At 40.7% G+C, this 18590-nt stretch overlaps 1 protein-coding gene across 6 annotated transcripts in view; it reads left to right on the top strand.

Annotated features, from left to right (window-relative positions):
* dclk1a (doublecortin-like kinase 1a) overlaps positions 1–18590 on the top strand; it is a 43049-nt gene that overhangs the window by 19780 nt on the left and 4679 nt on the right. For 3 of the 6 annotated variants that reach the window (XM_026372127.1, XM_026372126.1, XM_026372123.1), the window contains exons 1-6: positions 6553–6688; positions 7933–8027; positions 15101–15182; positions 15967–16139; positions 16339–16458; positions 17721–17867. In XM_026372127.1, the coding sequence (XP_026227912.1) occupies positions 6673–6688; positions 7933–8027; positions 15101–15182; positions 15967–16139; positions 16339–16458; positions 17721–17867 (633 nt within the window). In that variant the 5' untranslated portion in view covers positions 6553–6672. Of the gene's footprint in view, positions 1–1313; positions 1422–6552; positions 6689–7932; positions 8028–8114; positions 8676–15100; positions 15183–15966; positions 16140–16338; positions 16459–17720; positions 17868–18590 lie in introns of those variants that run through there. The other 3 variants (XM_026372122.1, XM_026372121.1, XM_026372124.1) reach the window with 2 other exon arrangements.

Raw genomic sequence — 18590 nt, 5'->3', positions numbered from 1 at the left:
ACGAAGTGTGAGTCAAAGTTGGAGACGTCCGACATTGATCAGCAGATAGTTCACAGAAATGAACTCATGTGTTTTTGTCAACTTAAGAATTATATAGACTTAAATGTTCTCAAACTTAGTCTTAACCTCTAAATGGCTTTACCAAAAGCTACACGTACACAAACAAACATGCACACACACACACACACACACACACACACACACACACACACACACCGCAATGTAGATTTTTCTCTCTGTCCCAAGATAAAGAACACACAATGTTACACCTCCTCATGTCCTGGAACATGGAGAGTAAGAATCAAAGGGGCAGGAGGCACGAAGCAGAAACAAACAGACAGACGAAGCAACGGAGAGAGTCAGTCAGTCTCGGAGCTGCAGACAACTTCAAGCCTTCTCTCAGCATCACTATAATTATCGCCTCTGCCTCAGCTCTGGCACACTGTCATCATGTTAACACGACGCATTGTACATTAATCACTGGGCCACAGTGACTGCCACAAAGACACAGAACACACACATACAGATAGTCATGCACCCATGCTTTGACACACACATGCATATACGCGTACACACACAACACACACACACACACTGAGCATACTGTGGTCCCCTTCCCTCTGGTCTAAAACGATAATGAGCTATAATGAGGCTGGGTTAATGAACAGGAGAGAAGCAAAGTTTTGGGGTTGAACGAGGCAAGGAGGGTGTGCAAGTACCATCACATGGCTCATTTATCAGGAATGTGTGTCTGTAAAATATGAGACCTCTGTGAGTCACGGCTGTCACTCCTGAAACACCACAATAATTGTGTTTGGAAAGCGAGCCCAGTGAAGGTCAGAACTCATTTTTGCAGGGTACCTGAAGGTAAAACCAATTACAGCTGTGTTGATACATTAGTGGTTTGGTGTTTTCTTGCATGACTAAAGGTCAAAATCAATCAAACTATTAAAACAATAGTTGGCTAGAAAACCTTAAAATTAGAATTTCAGAACAGAACTGTCACGTGTTTGTAAAAGCTCATTGTTACAGTAAAGCTTTTCGACTAGTTATGTGTTTGTCACACATTTAATATTCACTCCTTCAGACTCTCGTCATTTGGTGCATGCCAGTGGTAAATGTGCGTTTACTTGTATCAGTTCAGTTGTTACCTTGTTTGAATTTGGCTCAAAATAATACGTTTTCTTTCCCAAAAGTAAAAAAAAAAAAAAAAAAAAATTGAGAATCCAAATGGATGAATAAATACAGTACATTTGAACGGATTTGTGATTTTAATATATTTTCTAAACACATGTGACTCTGTGTGCTTGCAGAGTGTCGTATGATGAAGTCGGTGACCTATGGGAAGATGTCTGGCTCTTTGAGCCGAAGCTCCCCCAGGACTGTCATCCAGTCACTACGCAGCAAGTCCCCTGTGTCCGGTAAGGAAAGGAAAAATATTATTGCCACCTCCAATATGTCAGAGGAATTTAACATGGTGTTGTTGTCCTTGAATATATCTGTGGGTGTGGGTGTGTCTGTGTATCTTTACATCTGTGTGTTTGTGCGTGACGATTGTGGGCAGCAGCTCAGCCCTGATGGACACAGTTGGTGGTTGTTTGTATCCTAAAACTTCCACATGCAATTGCTTAGTGTTTTCTAGCTCATTGCTTAATCAGCGTCGCAGCAAATGAAAACAGTAAGAATAAACACTGCAATGAAGTAGGAGTTCTGCAGAATGAATGACAGTGTTAACCGTGTGTGTGTGCCTTTGTGTGTGTGAACTGTGTCTTGTTGCATGCAGAATATGAATTCAAATGAGAATGATTTCACAAGGGAATGGAGAAAAAGGCAAACAGGGATGAGAGAGGGAAAAATAGGGGGAGCGGGAGTGAACATGAGAGGGAAAGAAGATGGAAGGGGGTTGGTGACTCAATCCTGCAGCTCCCCACGAGCTGTTATTCACCTGACATACTAATAAAATGTAATAAAATGGTGAGAGCTTGTTATGGTACCTGCTGCATTGTACAAAATGTGCTAAAAACCCCACTGGACACAGCCAAACACACCTTTGTGTGTGGCAAACATTCACTCTGGCACAAAGCTGGCAGGGCTTGGTGATTAGTTTTGAGCTTTAACAAATATCAGGTTGTTATTTTCCTGATTGCACAGCTTGAGTTTTGGCAGTGTGTAAAATGTTATGCGACAGTGCACCTGATTTTTTATCCTCGCTGTTATTATTTTCTTTTTTTGATTTGTCTTCGATTGGCTTTGGGGAGGATTCGATGCATGATGCAACATACAGAAACCTCCCAGACAGAAGTTGGTGTTGGTGTGCACAGGCACAGATTACTGATGCCTCTAAACAGTTATGTAGCATTGCAGAATAAAAACCAACATAGTATGTGTTAATATATTTTTGTTGAGCTGTGAAGGTGCAGCTGGAGAGAAACAGCTGTGGTGAGAAGAGAAAGTTCTGGATGCTTGAGGCTTGAAAACTTTAGGGAAAAGGTTACGAGAGCGAGTCATGCATGATGATGGTCATGATATTAATGGCTGAAGCAACTCTGGAATTACAGTGGATACTAGTGTGTGTGTGTGTGTGTGTGTGTGTGTGTGTTAGAGACAGAGAGAGAAAAGAAGAGACTGAGACAGAAGGGGAAAAAGACTCCTCTTGGTTACCATAGAAACATGGCACAGTAGGATAATGTACTGTAGCTACAGACACTACACACAATAGCCTGTGACAGCCTTATATGGCAGTGACTTCCCGTGAAATGGCCTGCAGTGGAGAACACAGTCGACTGACGCTCGGCCCTTGAAACCCTGAGTCAGACTGTTTTCAATTCTGAGAAATGTTCCCCTCCTGGCACTTACAGTACATCAAATGTTCCTGCAGTACCTGGTTTGGGTACCAAACTATATCCGTTCCTCAAAATATTGTCCTGTATCAGATGAGTTGAGGCTAAAGTGACAGGAGACAGTGAAAAGTAACTGCTTGATCTGGTGCTTGTGTTGCTTTTTTACCCTAATGTTCACAGTCAGCAACATAAGCACAATGTGTCCCCTGCTCTTGAGGACAATTTGTCCAACAGCTGATCCTGCAAGTACCACATGGCTTATAGAGCTGCTCTTTAGAGTGTTTATAAGAGGGTCTTACTGGATTCTCTTCTCACAAGTAATAATGAACATATTAGAAAAGAAATCAGACCAGAATATCTCACATATGGGAAATAAATTACGCATTTTTGTTGATGAAAACTGTTAAAAAAATGTAAGAAGTAGAGTAAGCCTTTCATTTACTCTATTTATTTTCACAGTTTAATACAGTATATCTAATATACAGTATGAGTACCAGTTCCAGAACCATTTTCAGATTTTTCTAACTAGACAATATCAACTCAAACCATTGCTCAATTAATTCTTCATGCAATGAAGCTGTGCAGTAAGGTGCCGGACTAGTAAACTGATTCCCATCTTTAAAAAAGAGGACATTGCACAGTCTCCCAAAGAAAGCTTGTCCTTTTGGGGACTTTGCAGTTTGCAGATGATGGTGTTCTCCTGGTTTCTCGAGACCATGACCTTCGTTGTGCGCGGTGGTGGTTTGCAGTCAAGTGTTAAGCAACAGAGATGAGAATCAGCAGCTCTAAGTCTGACCCTTGGATTGCTCCTCTCTAGTTTGACAATGAGTTGATGCTCCAAATAAAAAAGTCCAAGCACCTTGGTGATCGTAATTGAGAGGTGGATTGCTGTTGTTTAGGAATTGCACTAAAAAGTCTTTGAAAGCCACACAAGGCAAAGACAGCACTCCAAAGGTCTTATTTAAAACGTTCACTGCTAGCGGAAAAATGGCACAAGCTGTAAGCTGCAATTTAGGGATTCAAACTCTATCTATCTCCAAATCAATATAATAGATGGCATCACACCTTTCTGTGTCCACTTTCTATTCAATGCAATAGCAGTAAAAGTACAGCACTTCAGATAAGACATCTACAAGCACTGGTTAATTCCAATAATTAGAGTTTTAATATGTCTCATCCACACTTGAAGAAAAAACAATAGAGAACGGCATTAGTTTTAAACCTTACTGGATATCTTCAGGTGTTTTGAAAGTAGCCTCACAAGTCTCATATTCATTTTCCATTGAGCCAAAACAGGCGTTAATAAAATTCTTTATCACATCTAATGATCTGGACCGAAGGAGCTGCACAGAGAAGATGTGAAGTGTGAAATTATGTCTGGCATTGTGAAAGAGAGAAGGAGAGAGTCAGAGAGCATGTAACACAACACATGTGCTGTCACACACCACCTGGGCTGCTTCTGTGCGTCTGACTGCTTCTCGCTGGGTGTGTTCGCAGCTCAACACCACTGAGGAGCATAAGTGTGTGTTCGGATGGACGAACACACTAGTGAGACAAAGAGAGAAAGACGTGCACACTCATGGAAGCATACAAAGAAGACGATTAGAAGTTATTCTGTAAATTAAATATAAAATGTAATTGTGCCTAGAAATTACTTTTTGGAAGTGTTTGTCTCATTTTATCTACAACATTTGACTTATAATTAATCTTTTAACTTTGAACAGGAGATTTTTTATTACAACTTGAAATACAGTTTTAATTAATATTTATTATAGATAATTTAAAATCTTAATGATTAATTATGTTCAAAAGGCAAAACATGCATTATCTGGCAGTTTGTAAAAGTAAATATTTACTGCTTCCACAAGAAGCAGTTCATATATTGTCAGTGAGAGGAACAGAAATAATTTGGCTTAAAGCTGAAACCAATCAGGTGATGTAATGAAAAGCACTGTGAAACTTCATTTTATTGCTTTACCAGACGAGACAAACAAATTGTCTCGTCTGTTATCTAACGTTATCCTACTGAGAAATACACTGAATCAGTTCAGAACCACAGTAATAACTATCTGCTCGCCCGTTTCCCGGCACCTTGTTCTTTCTGGAAAAAGCAAAAAACAAAATCACAGCATAAAGACCTATGTGTTGCATGATAGGAAGGTGAATCATACTGTGAGTCTCAGTCGTCAGTAAATCATAGGTGTTTATCATCGTTATGCGTTAAAAATAACTTTGGTCTAATTGAAGAGCATCATAGTGATTAAAATGTGACACTAAAATTAATCATGTGCTCACGAATTTCAACTAATTAAATTTCATGGTACAAATTACATTTGACTTTTTCTGATTGACCTTTGATGATTAGGACACTCCTATTGGGTCAGATGTGGCATTATGCGTGCACATGGGTTGGGTCGTGCATGTCAACCTGACATTGTCATCACTTCAGCTTCACTCTGTGATGATCTCACAACCCCAGCTATGTGTCTATACACACAGACCAGAAATAAAGTGAGAAAACAATTTGCACTCGAACGTAGTTTCTCGCCATCTGTCTCTCCGCTCTCCTCTGATGCTTCATGTCAGCTAAAATTAACAGATATCTGCACATGGTGTCAGCGAGCATCACGCTGATACTTGAGGGTCTCACCTTCCTCTTTCTGTCATGAGCAAACCCGGTATGACGGGAGAGACTTACTGGTGAAGCGTGCAGGGCAGGAAAACAGAAAATAAATCCAGAGGATCACCAGCTGGCTGTGAGACTTGTGATCTCATGATGTCTGCGGCTTTATTCTGCAAAACCTACTCACAGAGGGGTGCAAATGTACTTCCTGAAACCAGATGAGCGCAGGGAGTGTAACAAATAACAGGGAGCAAACCAAATAACACACTGCAACAAAAACAAATTCATGGCAAAGGGAGTGTTGATAAGATAATGATATGTCACCAGTCAATAAGGCGCAGTAATTCATTATTGCCAATATGTAATCTGTCTTTCCCAGGAGAGAGAAGAATGTTTAATAAGCCCACTGGTAGTTTTTATTTTAGCCACGTGATCCATATGAGCCCTGTTTATTTATTGTATTATCTGCCTGACTACTCAGCATAACACAATCAGCACAAGGCCACGTTTTGAATTGATTTATTTTCCTACTACTATTGTGAATTATCATTATGTTTCACCCAGCACCTCTTGTGAGCTGGGCTTAGTACAAGCATACACACTTTAACAGCTTTCACGTGAGGTTTTGCAAGAGACACTGAAATACATAATATTTTGTGGCTGCACTAGTATTTGCGGGGACAAAATGGTATTCAAGACTGATCTAGAATCCTTTCCATTACATTACAGACTCAGTGCTTTTGCATGTTATTGACACACATTGAGATCAAGTTTGAGTTCAGTCTTGTTCAAGCACACTGACTTTTTCAGCCTTCATCTCCTACCTCAGGAATAAGAAAAATCCTCAAGCCTTTGGAGTTGTTAATATTTAAAACAATAAACTGCATTTCAATCTGCATTAGTCCATTAATGTGAAAAAAAAGCAGCGCCAAAACATCAGCATTAATTCAAATAAATGTAATTACATTGCGTCTGGCTCCCTCTCTCTCTCTCTCTCTCTCTCTCTCTCTCTCTCTCTCACTCTCACTCTGTCTCCGGTGCGCGTCAGAGTTTGCGCAAGCAGCCTCCCCTCCTGTCCATGTAGTACAGAGCCGCTCCATCTCTCCCATTCACCACAGTTTACTATTACACTCGGACGGAGCGCATAGACAGGTGCTGTTCTTGGTCTTCTGTTTACCCCGCTTTTGGACTATCACTGTGTTTTTCACCATGCTGGAAGTGGAAGGTAGGTTTTTATGCTCGACGGCATTTGCCATTTTTTTCCTGACTGCGTAAACTTTGTGTTCCTTCTCGGATAATGATGTGGATGGATGCCGGTTGATGGCGATTCGCTTGTCGCCACGGGTGTGACTTTGGGGCAATGAGTTTGTGAAGCACCGTGATCTTATTTCTTCACTATTATGTCTCATGGGGTGAGAAACGTCTTGAAATCATAACGCCTACCGTTGTGTAACTGGGAGGAGAACAGCCCGTGTGCGTAACGCTGATGCTGAATTTCATCAATGAAGATGTCGAAACAAATGAAATTGAAGCACTTTCCTTTGTGTCCTCGTACACCACGCGTTAGTGAAATGAGAATACTGGTGTAATACAGCGGCTGTTTTAGCCATTTGAGTCTGTTGTTGGCTTTGTCTTCTGTGTCTTAAATGATTCAGAAAGTTGCTTGATCTCAGCAGGATGCACAGTGAAGATTGGACCACTTTGTTCTCACAGATTTCACTAAAGTGAACATACAGTTATACTGAAGATGGGTGGATCGTTATGAGATTAGATTAGAAGATATGGCAGAAAACAGTCTGTTACACTCTAGATTTTTTTTCTGGTAACTGGTATTTTCAGTCAGATGAACAGCAGCCTCGTGTTGTTAATGATGCTGTCAGGCTTTTTTGAATCCAGCTTTCGCTTGACCACACACAGGATTCAAGTTGAGCATTGATTAATCCACTGTTCTTGTTTAATGAGGTGATGCCTCTGGGTTTTTGTGCTATGCTGCAGCTGGGAAAGTAGACCGAGTCGAGGTCATGAGTGCATTAAATAGAGGATGTGGTTGAAAATGAGGACAGCCTGTTGTTGTATGTTGACTTCTAGCTATGCACTCGAAGGCTGGAACACGCTGTTATTATTAGATGCACATATGTTTAGAGGTCCAGATATAATTGCTTTGTTTCAGGGAGATTTGGAGTAACAGGATTTGTATTTTGGTCAAATGTAAAAAAAGAGCAGTGTGGACTTAAATGCTCTTTTCCTTTCTCCCTTACGCCCCCTCTAGCCCTCCTCCTCATCTGTTCTCATTCATGTGAATGGATAGATGTTGAGGGTGGAAATGTGGGCTGCTGTTAGACACTTCGAAATATAGCTCTTCTAGAAAATATGACTTCACATTTCAGTGACTGTGAATTTCAGTATTTCTCTCCCGGTCTCACCCGTCATCCACTCTGCTCCATTTTCTGTCTCGTTTTCTCCCTCCAGTAAATGGGACGCCGGCCAGTCAGCTGTCCACTCCTCATTCGGGAAAATCTCCCAGCCCCTCCCCAACAAGCCCGGGCAGCCTCAGCCGACGCCGGGTAAGACAAGAATCCACAGACACACGCACAGTCACTCCTAACATTTAGTGACACTAAATCGATAACACATTCCTTCTATATTCTCAGGAAAAGGACAGAGCTGTGTCTGAGCATAGGCCGACTACATCTTAAACTTGGTAGACTATGAAGAAACCACTACATCCCTACATCTTTAGTGTCTCAGAAGGGGGTGGGTGTTGACCTGTGACCTCATGCAGTGCTGCTCTGGGATACTGAGAATGGCAGGCTAATGTTAGGATCCTCTAATGTTCCAACTTTTATCCAGTGTTAATAGTTTTCAACTGCATTCTTCATTTTGTTATGATATTCTGTCATGTTCCCACATACGCTGGCCATTAAAGATTTGTCGGTCAGTAAACTGTGCAATATCTGATCTAATGAGACCGATAATTGGCTTTTTTTGAGCAACATGCTCAAATCTTCAAGTTTTTATCCTGCAAAAAATGATTTGCATCCGCTGTTAGCCACAAAGCTGTCTGCATTACTACATGTGATTAGAAAAAAGAACCAATCAGTACTGACAGCTGATCTAGATTTTTTTTTTTATCGTGTCATTTTGTATGTCCTTTTGTGTTAGAAATTTAGATTCAAATTTTATACTAGTCACTCTGATTATTTCAGAATACTTGATGGAAAAAAAAAAGTTCTCCCATATGTTAAGACACTGTAAAGACTGTAGTTATTATAGAGAAAACAGAGGAAATGCTACTGTGCAGAGCAGGAGCATGCAACTCAAATGGAAACCCTTTTTAAGAAGCATATTAAGAGAGGCTGAGTTCATTTGCAGGGTGTTGTGTGTGCGTGCATGTGTGTGTGTTTGATGGGTATGTGCTCAAAGTATTCGTTAATCCACTCCTTGACAGTGATGTCGATGAGCTTTTAATATCAGCCTCAATCCTAATCAGACTCCGTTTACTCAAAGCAGCTCTTTAATTCGCAGGAGCTCCTAACCATGCTGATAATTTAGTCCCTTCACTGTAGACGCACACTCACGATGGCCTCACATTCAGATACAGACACAGCAGTGTAGGCGAATATACAATATTTATACGGGCTCCACTTGCATGTATCTTGTGTTTTTTATCTCAAGCATAGCCACTAAAACCCTTCTTCATGTATGTAGCGCTTCTCTACATCACATCAGAGGAGCAGCTTTTATTATTATTATTATTTAGCAATTAATACACACACACACAGAGAAGGAAGGAATATGGTTAATGGTGGACTCAACAGAATTGAAATAGATGGGAGTTACTTATGCACTTACTTTAAGCCCTTAGGCTTCTGAATCCATCAGTAATGAGGTTATGTTGATGTGGAATAAAGGTCAAATAGATCAGATTTGAACAGAACAAGGGGCAGTGGCGCTTCCACAGTCATCTGTATAATGGATGTGGGTCACGTAGATTTCATTGCTGAAAGAGAAAGATGTTGCACACACATTTAACAGCTCCCCGTTTCCTTCTGCCTGCTTCGTTCTGAATGAATAAATGTGGGGAAGTTAATGTAGACAATAACAGTGCTCAGTTTCTGATGCTCCGCTCTTTTCTCCCAGTTAATTTCCACTGTTTGGGAGTGAGAACCTGAGCAGTCAGGGTTAAGGAGGTGAAGGAGCGCTAACCAAATGTAATGAGAAAGAGGAGCGGGGGGGGAAGTATCGCCTCATCCTCTCCACATTCCCCAACCATCCTGCTTATATTTTTGCCTCCATCCACTTTTTGCATCAGACATTAGCCTTCACAAATTACCTTTGTAGTGCAATTTTGACCACAGTAGTACAGCAGTTAAATTCTAATTTTATACAACACACGCTGAGTGTGTATTTCTCAAGCAGAGATTATTCCGGGCTTTATACTTGCTGGCACACTATGCTAAGCCTAGCTTGACTGTAAGGAAGGGAGGAAGCCTCACAGCACATTATCTCCCCTCTCCACTCTGCAGCTTTACACTCTTTGGCCATGTTATGATGTGATTCTCTCCTCTCTTACTTTTTCTATGCCCTGTTAGTGGTTCTACCTCTGTCCCTTCCCTGTCTGACAGTTTCTAATTTCTCTCTCACTCCTTCTCCCACCCATTTTCACATTCCACTACTCATCCTCCTCTCGCCTCACAAAATGAAAGGGTATTAACTTCACAGGGACAAATGATCATATTCCATTACCTTCCTTGTAGATCAGTCCTAATCTTCTCTGAGAAATAGGCACCAAATTCAGACTCAGTTTCTTTTTGACTGTTTCAACATGCATGAATAATCATAAATGTAGTTAAAACACACTTAAATCATGCTACAATTGTACGAACCTTCCTCACCTCAGTCTAAGCAAACCATCGCTCGGAAATGACCCTTCTCCCCGACATGAAACCTGAGCATTGAGGCTTTTTAAAGTTTTTAGCTCGTATAGTTTTGAAAGCTACTATTAATCCATTTCCAAAGCGGCCACAGAGCCACAGTGACCTACTAAGACTATTGCATTTAAACAGTTCACCTCTCTGGACCCTGCATTTAAACACTCAGAGGCACTTTGCCGCCTGAAGCAAGTTGGTTGCACAACACAAACCATCCCAACCTATTTGCCTGAGCAGAACATACAGACATGGCTTTTTTTTACTTAAGCTTTCACACATACATAGCTGCAGGCACATGTGCAAAGACTTTCAAAGAAATTGGACACAGAGTCCACCTTTAATAGCTTTCCATATTCATACTGGGTGAATATTTTATATGGAACGTGTGTTTGCACCAGTAGATGTGAAAATACACAGTTCCCAATAAATCATTAAAAAAAGGAAGGTGGCTGTCAGAGAGTAGTAATAGAAAACTGGAGGTGAGACATAAAGGCCTGTGATGTCAGTACATCAGCTGTGATCCAGCTGTTCATGTGAGTGAGTGAGAGAACGAAAGTGCTAATTGTTAACTGTAGTATGTCACCTACATCCTCCGCTCACCATCGACTCATTCGTGTCCGTAATCCATTGAATTGCATGCTCCATCTCTCATTCTCATTGTCCATATTTTCTGTTGGTTGATTCATTATTAAATTATGTGCATATGTGTGTGAGTGTGTCTGAAGGAGAAAGTGTGTATTATGTGCAATGAATTATTGTCTCCTGTTGGTACTAAGGGTTGTATTTGTTCTTTGGTTGTATTATATTTCATATTTTATGTTGTGCTGATGTCATTAGACGGCTTGTTCATTTTTGTTCCTGTGACTGCCATAAAGACTGGCTGCAGCACGTGAGGAAACGGCAGAAGCTGCAAATTTTAAAGCTTAAACAATGCATCTTGAACATTTTATTTCTTTGATTTGTTCACAAAAGATTACAACCCAACTCATATTTGCATATCTTTAGATCTGATAATCGATAACATCAGATTTTGCAGAGAATTTTGTGCTGTCATTTATGTACAAAAGATATGTACATATGAAAATGATCTGTGACAAATTATCTTTGCTAATTTGGTCCGTCATCTACATATTCAGATTTTCTCATGCGTGGCTGCCAGCTCTTCCCGGCTCATTTGTTTCTGTTTTTATTTTCTTTGTTTAATGTATTAATTTCCATTTGTTGCTGTCATTAAATTCATTGTCATTTCATTTTCATTTTGTGTTAATTTCTTCCCCCTCCTTCTTATTTGTGGTGCTTAAAAACTGTTCATTATATTAATCACACACAAAAACACACATCATCATCATTTTCAGTAGACGGTAGATGATCATGATGACTATTATCTTCCTGTATGTGTTTATCAGTGGTTTTCCTCTGTTAAACCCACTTCATTGCAGATAACGCATGTCCTCTTCATCTCCTCTGTCCCACTGCTTATGTTCTAGATTGTTTTTTATATATATATATATGTAGCTGGGGCAATCCAAGTTCCCCTACCCCCATTTTTTAATTTTCCCTGAAGCACTTAATCACATTCTCTGGATTCTTGAGAATCACAGTCCATAAGGATCATGATTAGAAAACGTCCTTGTGTCCAACTGGCAGACTGACGATTGAATCCCCTAACCAGTGTTGAGCTCTTCAGATGAGAGTCAAAAGGATTATGTTTCCTGTCTGTCTAGACACCAAAATAAGAGCCAAGAAATATTATCTCCTGTACCTTGTGTTCTTATGAGAGCCAGAGAAGGAACTTGGGACAAAACAAAGTACCCTATTTCTATCAGACTGTATTAGATTCTTTGCAGTGAAGCAAACACCAACAAATCCTGCCTTAGCTGGATATTGCATGACAGTGAAAGTGACAAGAAATGATGCTGGAAGAGAGGTTTGGCTCATCCAGCCTGAGGGACAGAGGGAAAAGGGGGCTTTAGGACGTGTGTCTTAATCAGAGTCAGACAGGGCCACTGAGGACGAGGCGAGCATTACACTGAAGGTGGTTATGTAAATGTTCTGTGCATTTTAATACTGAGTTGAACAGATTTCCTTTTCAGACATCATTGTTTCTACTGCCACATATTTGATACTCCACACGTAAGGTCAAGCTTGGACATCCTGTTTAATGCCTATTTATACGCTGATCAGTATTCAGTGGCTGAGTGTTGCCCTTGCTGGTTTGAAGAGCAGCGGCTCCAGCCATGATGTAAAAGATTTGTCAGTGTGTTCTTTAGTGGTGTGAGTCATAACCAGAGCCAAAGTGTAGAGATGTAGATCTAGGAATAGTTGATGTTGTGCAACAGGGAGTAGCTGGATGGACTAACAATAAGAACACTAAGAATAAGACAGTCCCTGCCAAATCTAATGATCAGCATCAACCATACATCTTTCTTTCTCCGTCTCTCCCTGTGTCTTAGTCACTCTATCACTCCACCCGTCTCGTAGTTTTTCACACAGGAATGAGAGACACAATGTTCATAGAAGGTTGAACTCACCTCCCTCCCAGCCTGCAGACAGGAAATGGCCATATATAGGCTTCTGTCTCCATACTGGAAGTCTCATAAGCTGCCTCGCTCTCCTCTCCGAGAGCAGTTTCCATAGCAACAGTATTTTGTTTCCCTCAGTGGCAGGAAGAGAGAGATAGGAGTTCAAAATGAGAAAGCGAGTAGACGACAGGGCTGGATGTAAGATAAAGGCTCAAGAGAAGTAGATAAACAGGATGGGAAATAAAAGAGCAGAAGGATGTTTTGGAAACAAAGCAGGGTCATCAGCTTTATGGGTATTAAGTGGGTTTTTTTGTTCCGGGACGAGTGCCCAATCAAAAACAACATTACATAAACCAAATTCAGCCTGACTCACAGCTACAGTCATCTGGTTGGCTTTCAGGTCACAGCCGTAAAGATGAGTGAAAGAGCTGAGAGCTATCTGGGCAGAGATATAGGGCATCTCCTCTCTGTAAATAGTCTTCAGATTTAAGTCATTATAGCATATGGTCCTTTCCTCTGTGATGGTGAAATCTCCAGGCTGTTTCACAGTCTGACCAGGCACAGAAGAAATAAAGAGGTTCACATGAGGCTGGGAAGGTAAAGAAAAAAAGAAATCAAATATTAAAAATGCTTTTATTTGGAAAAAAACGCATAATACGTTAAACAAAAATAAACAAACAAAACAAAATGCATGCAAACATTTAACATTCAGTGTCTGTTTTAGTAATTCACTTGATTTGAAACCCTGTTTCAAATGCTTGCTAAGTTACTACCACAACAATGGTCAGCACCATTAATTCAGCAATGCCTTAGATCTGCTCTCCTCTAAGGATTCAGGGTTGATTGATGTGTGAGCTGTGTGCTATGAAATAATCACAAGAGAGCTTCAAAAACATGTTTGGATAGACCTGGGCTAAAATGACAGATGGAAAAAAAAAACATTTGCCATAACCAACATTAGTTAGAAGTGGTCATTAATAAACAGTTCATGCACTGCTCTGTTTGGGCTTAGGATTTCAGGCCAGTTGCACATGGAGAACAGCTCATGCATCACACACAGTGCAGACCATTTACAATTTAAACCTCACTTGTTAATAATTCACATTTCTCGAGGGAGTCAGCTTATTCGGAAATTGTGTAACGTTCACCTTTATCACTGTGCCAGACTGCGTCTTTGGGATTTATGTGAGTACTGGACACCTTCAAATCCCAAACATCCGTCACTCCTGTGTCCTCAAGACTGACTGTGAGGCAGGGTTTTAGCAGAGGGGAGTTAGAAGAGAGGAGACTAAAAGCGTGAAAAGATAGATATTGAACACTTGAAGAGATGTCAACCTTGACAAGTGGGTGCCAAATGAAAAGCCATCAAATTGTGCAAATGTTGGGAAAAAAAATATATAAAGCCAGCAACCGATTTTGGTGGAAAGCAGAACAGAAAGATGGACACGAGTGGAGAAAATCTAGAAACACTAGAAGGGTAGATTCTCATTTACAGTCCTGACTAGATGCTCGCTCCCTATCCTTGTTGCTTCCATGACAACCAGACAGAAGGTTACGAGGTGGAGGGCGTAATGAGTTTTTGTCTTTAGATGCTGCATCACACCACTATCTTTCCCCCTAATGACCTCCTGCTTACCAACCAGATGAAAGCCAGTGTTCACCCACCTTTATTAATGTCACCAAAACCCGTATTTTTATGGTTTACTTAAGGTGATAGTGAGGAGTGAAAGGAACATGCAATTAGGTAGGGATTGCTTAAAGTTCTGTGAATGGAGGGGAGTTTGTTGGGATGCACTTGTCTCTCCAATGTGGACACACACAGTTGGTTTGCCGAGTAAGTAAATGGTTTATATTCACTTCACTGGTTTGACTAAAACTGTTTTGGCTCTTTTCATGAGCAAATGTACACACAGCACAGAGCAGCACAGAACTGACAGTCCAACATGCAAACACCGAGACAGACTTAAGGATGTTCTCAGGACGAGACAAGCTGCACAATGTCCCTTTGCCTATTTTTGGATGTATGTAGTTGTTTCGGCTGGGATTGTAGCAGAAGGAACTGTTTGAGTAGATTTTTTTGAGCATGAGGTGGATTATAAGCTATTTTTGGTAACGCTACAGATAATTAAATATCTGTTATCATTTCTCCTCTTGCCATCCTGATGTCTATCCTTCTCACCGCAGGGCTCCCAGGGTTCTTCCACTACTCTGTCTTCCCCTAAAGCCTCCAGCCCAGTGGAAGATGGAGACGGACTTGTTACTGAAGGTGAGGAAAATTAATGTTACAAGAATGTCCAAACAGTTTGTCACTATGCAAAGGCGACGTGCTTGCAAATATCATGCATGTCTGAATCATGTTATCGACCTTTAATTCATCTCTCTCTCACCACTCCCTCCCATCTCTGCGCTGTTCAGATTGGTACATCATGTTCTCAGCACCTCGTGTTCTCACACCTTTCCCCTCCTCTGATGTCTTTCTTTACCCCTCTGACTCCGCAAAACTCTGAAACACCACAGCCAATGATGTGCTGGTAAACAATGAAGTGTGGAAATCTTTATTGAAGGCAACCAGCAAGAATCGTATGAATCTCTTTATGATGACTGTAATATGATCTGACATTTTCATCTTTGAATTTATTTATTAGGATCCAGAGAACCTTCTCAAATATTATGAATCAATTCATGCTTTAATATGTAACTGAGCATTGAGAGCATACATTTACATTTTGATGAACCAGTTGCTTCCTCATTTACTTTTCCATTTCCTAGCTTGATTACCACTTACAGAGCAGTGTGCAGCACATCAGTGTGACAAATGTCAAATGTAACTATAGACCTCATTTGTTTGGGAACTTGTATGTATGTGTGTATGTGTTAGTGCTTCATTATTACTTCATGTCTTTATATTTTAAACTTAATTTATTACATTGTTATCACTTCTATTGTAATTGAAAAAAGATTTATGTTAAAATAATTGAATTAAGTGTCAATAGAAACTGGTTTACTTTCCCTCAGCTGACTAACCTAAACGTTGTATTTCCTTCCTGCAGCCGAGGTTCTAGTCGATGAGGTTCCAGCCGTGCCGTCCTACATATCAGAGCGCTACAAGGTGGGACGTATGTTAGGAGATGGGAACTTCGCAGTAGTTCGGGAATGTGTGGAGCACTCCACAGGACGAGAATACGCACTGAAGATCATCAACAAGGGCAAATGCAGAGGCAAGGTAAACTACAAGCATGTAGTAGCTTGACTTAGACGTTACTAACTTTTCTAATCTTATAAACTGCTAGAGTTCAATTGACAACAGAGAAAAACCAAAGAAAACTAACTGGCACAGATTAAACTTCCACATAAAGCAGCAAAACACTAACATTTGTTTTATTTTGTATTATATTTGTATTTATTTTTAATTCTTCTTCCAGGAGCACATGATCCAGAATGAGGTGGCCATCCTGCGCAGGGTCAAACATCCAAATATTGTGCTTCTCATAGAGGAAGTTGACACTTACAATGAACTCTACCTGGTCATGGAGCTGGTAAAGGTGCGTGTCCATGTTTCGATACTGTAATTACCTGTTTATTCTTAGTGTTAGTGTATCGTCTGCTCCAGTTAAAAACAGACTGAGATAACAGGTTTAACTATTCTCCATACACTGTAATAACGGTGGTCATTAGCACCAATCTGAGATCATCAGAGAGGAGTAGAGGGCCAGAATCAGCAACAGCATTGAAGGGGTGAAGCAAATGGTGAATTTCAACCAGTGACACAGTGTGGGATTGAGAGATTCTGTCTATGGCCTAGAGCGCTCGTGTGTTCACATTTTTCATTCTCTCTTGCTCTCTGAGTCAAGAAATGTTTGTGCATAATTCAGGAGCCGGGAATGTGATCCATCTGTTCGTGTTGTGGTGTGGAGTACTACAGAATATAGATGAGAGGCAATCTGTGGGAGAAATGTGTGTACATGTCCAAAGTAGGAGGATCAAGAGAAGGCTGTGAATGAATGAGGTGGAAAGAGTCACTGTGAAAACGACAGACACTAAGATGTGATATTTCAGACAATAAAATGCTTCAAACTTTGTGCTTGACTGCTTTGGGAAGACCCACAATGAAACTGGCTTGACCTCTGTAGCTGATATCATAGGGGAGAGAAAGATGTCATAGCAACTGATGTCCATGGTTTTAGAAGGAAGTCTTCACCAACCACATACCGTATATGTGTGAGGTCTGTATTTCCACTTTTGGCTGCAGAGTCGTGTTATTGAAGTGCAAATTAATTGGTTAGTGGCTGAGCTGTGACATTTGACAGTTCTCAAATTTAAATAACTGTTGCTGTGCAGGTCAGACGCTGACAGTGTTCCTGTGCAGGTAGAAAGAGAGAGAGAGAGAGAAAGAGTCAGCCCTATTTTAAGACTCTGTTCCACTTAGTCCACTCAGGATAAGAGAGAGAGACAGAGGTAAGGGAAGGGTGAGATTCAGACAAAGGAAAAAATATGAGAGAGAAAAGGCCTGGAAAGAAAGTAAAGAGGGTGAATTACAGGGAAATATTAAAATGCAAGGCAAATATTAAATATAAGGAGAGGTGATGTTTCAACTAAAGTGAGGAATGACACAGTTTACCCCTCAGGCTGCTGAGCAAATGAAAACTCTGACAACTAAATCAACTTGTTAGCCAAAAATTCTTGAGCAAAGAAGATGAGCAATTGTGAAAACACAGAAATTTGGCACCGTTGGTGTGAAAATGTGAAAGAAACTCATGTGACATTGTGCCTAATACTGACAAGCATCCATCATGTTTTGTCCAAGGGGGGAGATCTGTTTGATGCCATCACCTCGGCCAACAGATACACGGAGAGAGACGCCAGTGGTATGCTCTACAATCTGGCCAACGCTATCAAATACCTCCACAGCCTCAACATTGTGCACAGAGACATCAAACCAGAAAACCTGCTGGTGAGTTCACGTAGTCAGCATGTGTCTGTGTTTTATGCACGGTCATGTAACTTGCACAGTATAGCCTCCCTCTTTTCCTCCCCTTTTTTCTAAATGGACAGTGAATATCACTCACTGTGGACTCTCACCGAGCAGAGATGACTCATCCCTGCTGCCCGAACACCTCCCTCCTCTTTCGTTTGTCTCTTCCCACCCTCCTCCTCCCTTCTGTCGACCTCTTCATTGCCTCTTTATATTTTGACTCCTGTTTTTTTATCCCCTCCTTTGCCCTTTTCACTGCCCTGATTCACTTCTCAAAAAAAAAAAAAAGATTGTGAAGACCAGACATGGACAAGACCTTTTTACCTGGAGTGACTTAAGAAATGTTTCACTCGAAATATAATTGAGCTACCTTTGTTGCCATGTTCACCTCTACTGACCGTCTTTTCTTATGTTTCCACTACTCTGCCTTTCAACTTAGTGTTATAGTTGAGTTGAGGTGAACTGAGTTTGACTTCCAGGAGAAAAATACTGCACCTTTTTTATTTTAAACGCCCTGACATGGAAATTAAGTATGAAGCGTTAGTAGCAACATAACCTGACTCTGTGTCTGAAAGTGAATAGAACAGGGTTTATTCAACACTGACAGATTAACAATATTTAAAGTGGATATGGTGAACGTCCAGAAAAGAACAGTAGCACGGTTTCTCCGACCTGATGAATCACAGTTACATTTTTCATGGG

Source organism: Anabas testudineus, chromosome 14, assembly GCF_900324465.2.
Source record: "Anabas testudineus chromosome 14, fAnaTes1.2, whole genome shotgun sequence".
NCBI classification, from domain to species: Eukaryota; Metazoa; Chordata; class Actinopteri; order Anabantiformes; family Anabantidae; genus Anabas; species Anabas testudineus.
Note: the sequence above shows the minus strand (reverse complement) of the source record. Positions and strands in the feature narration are given on the sequence as shown.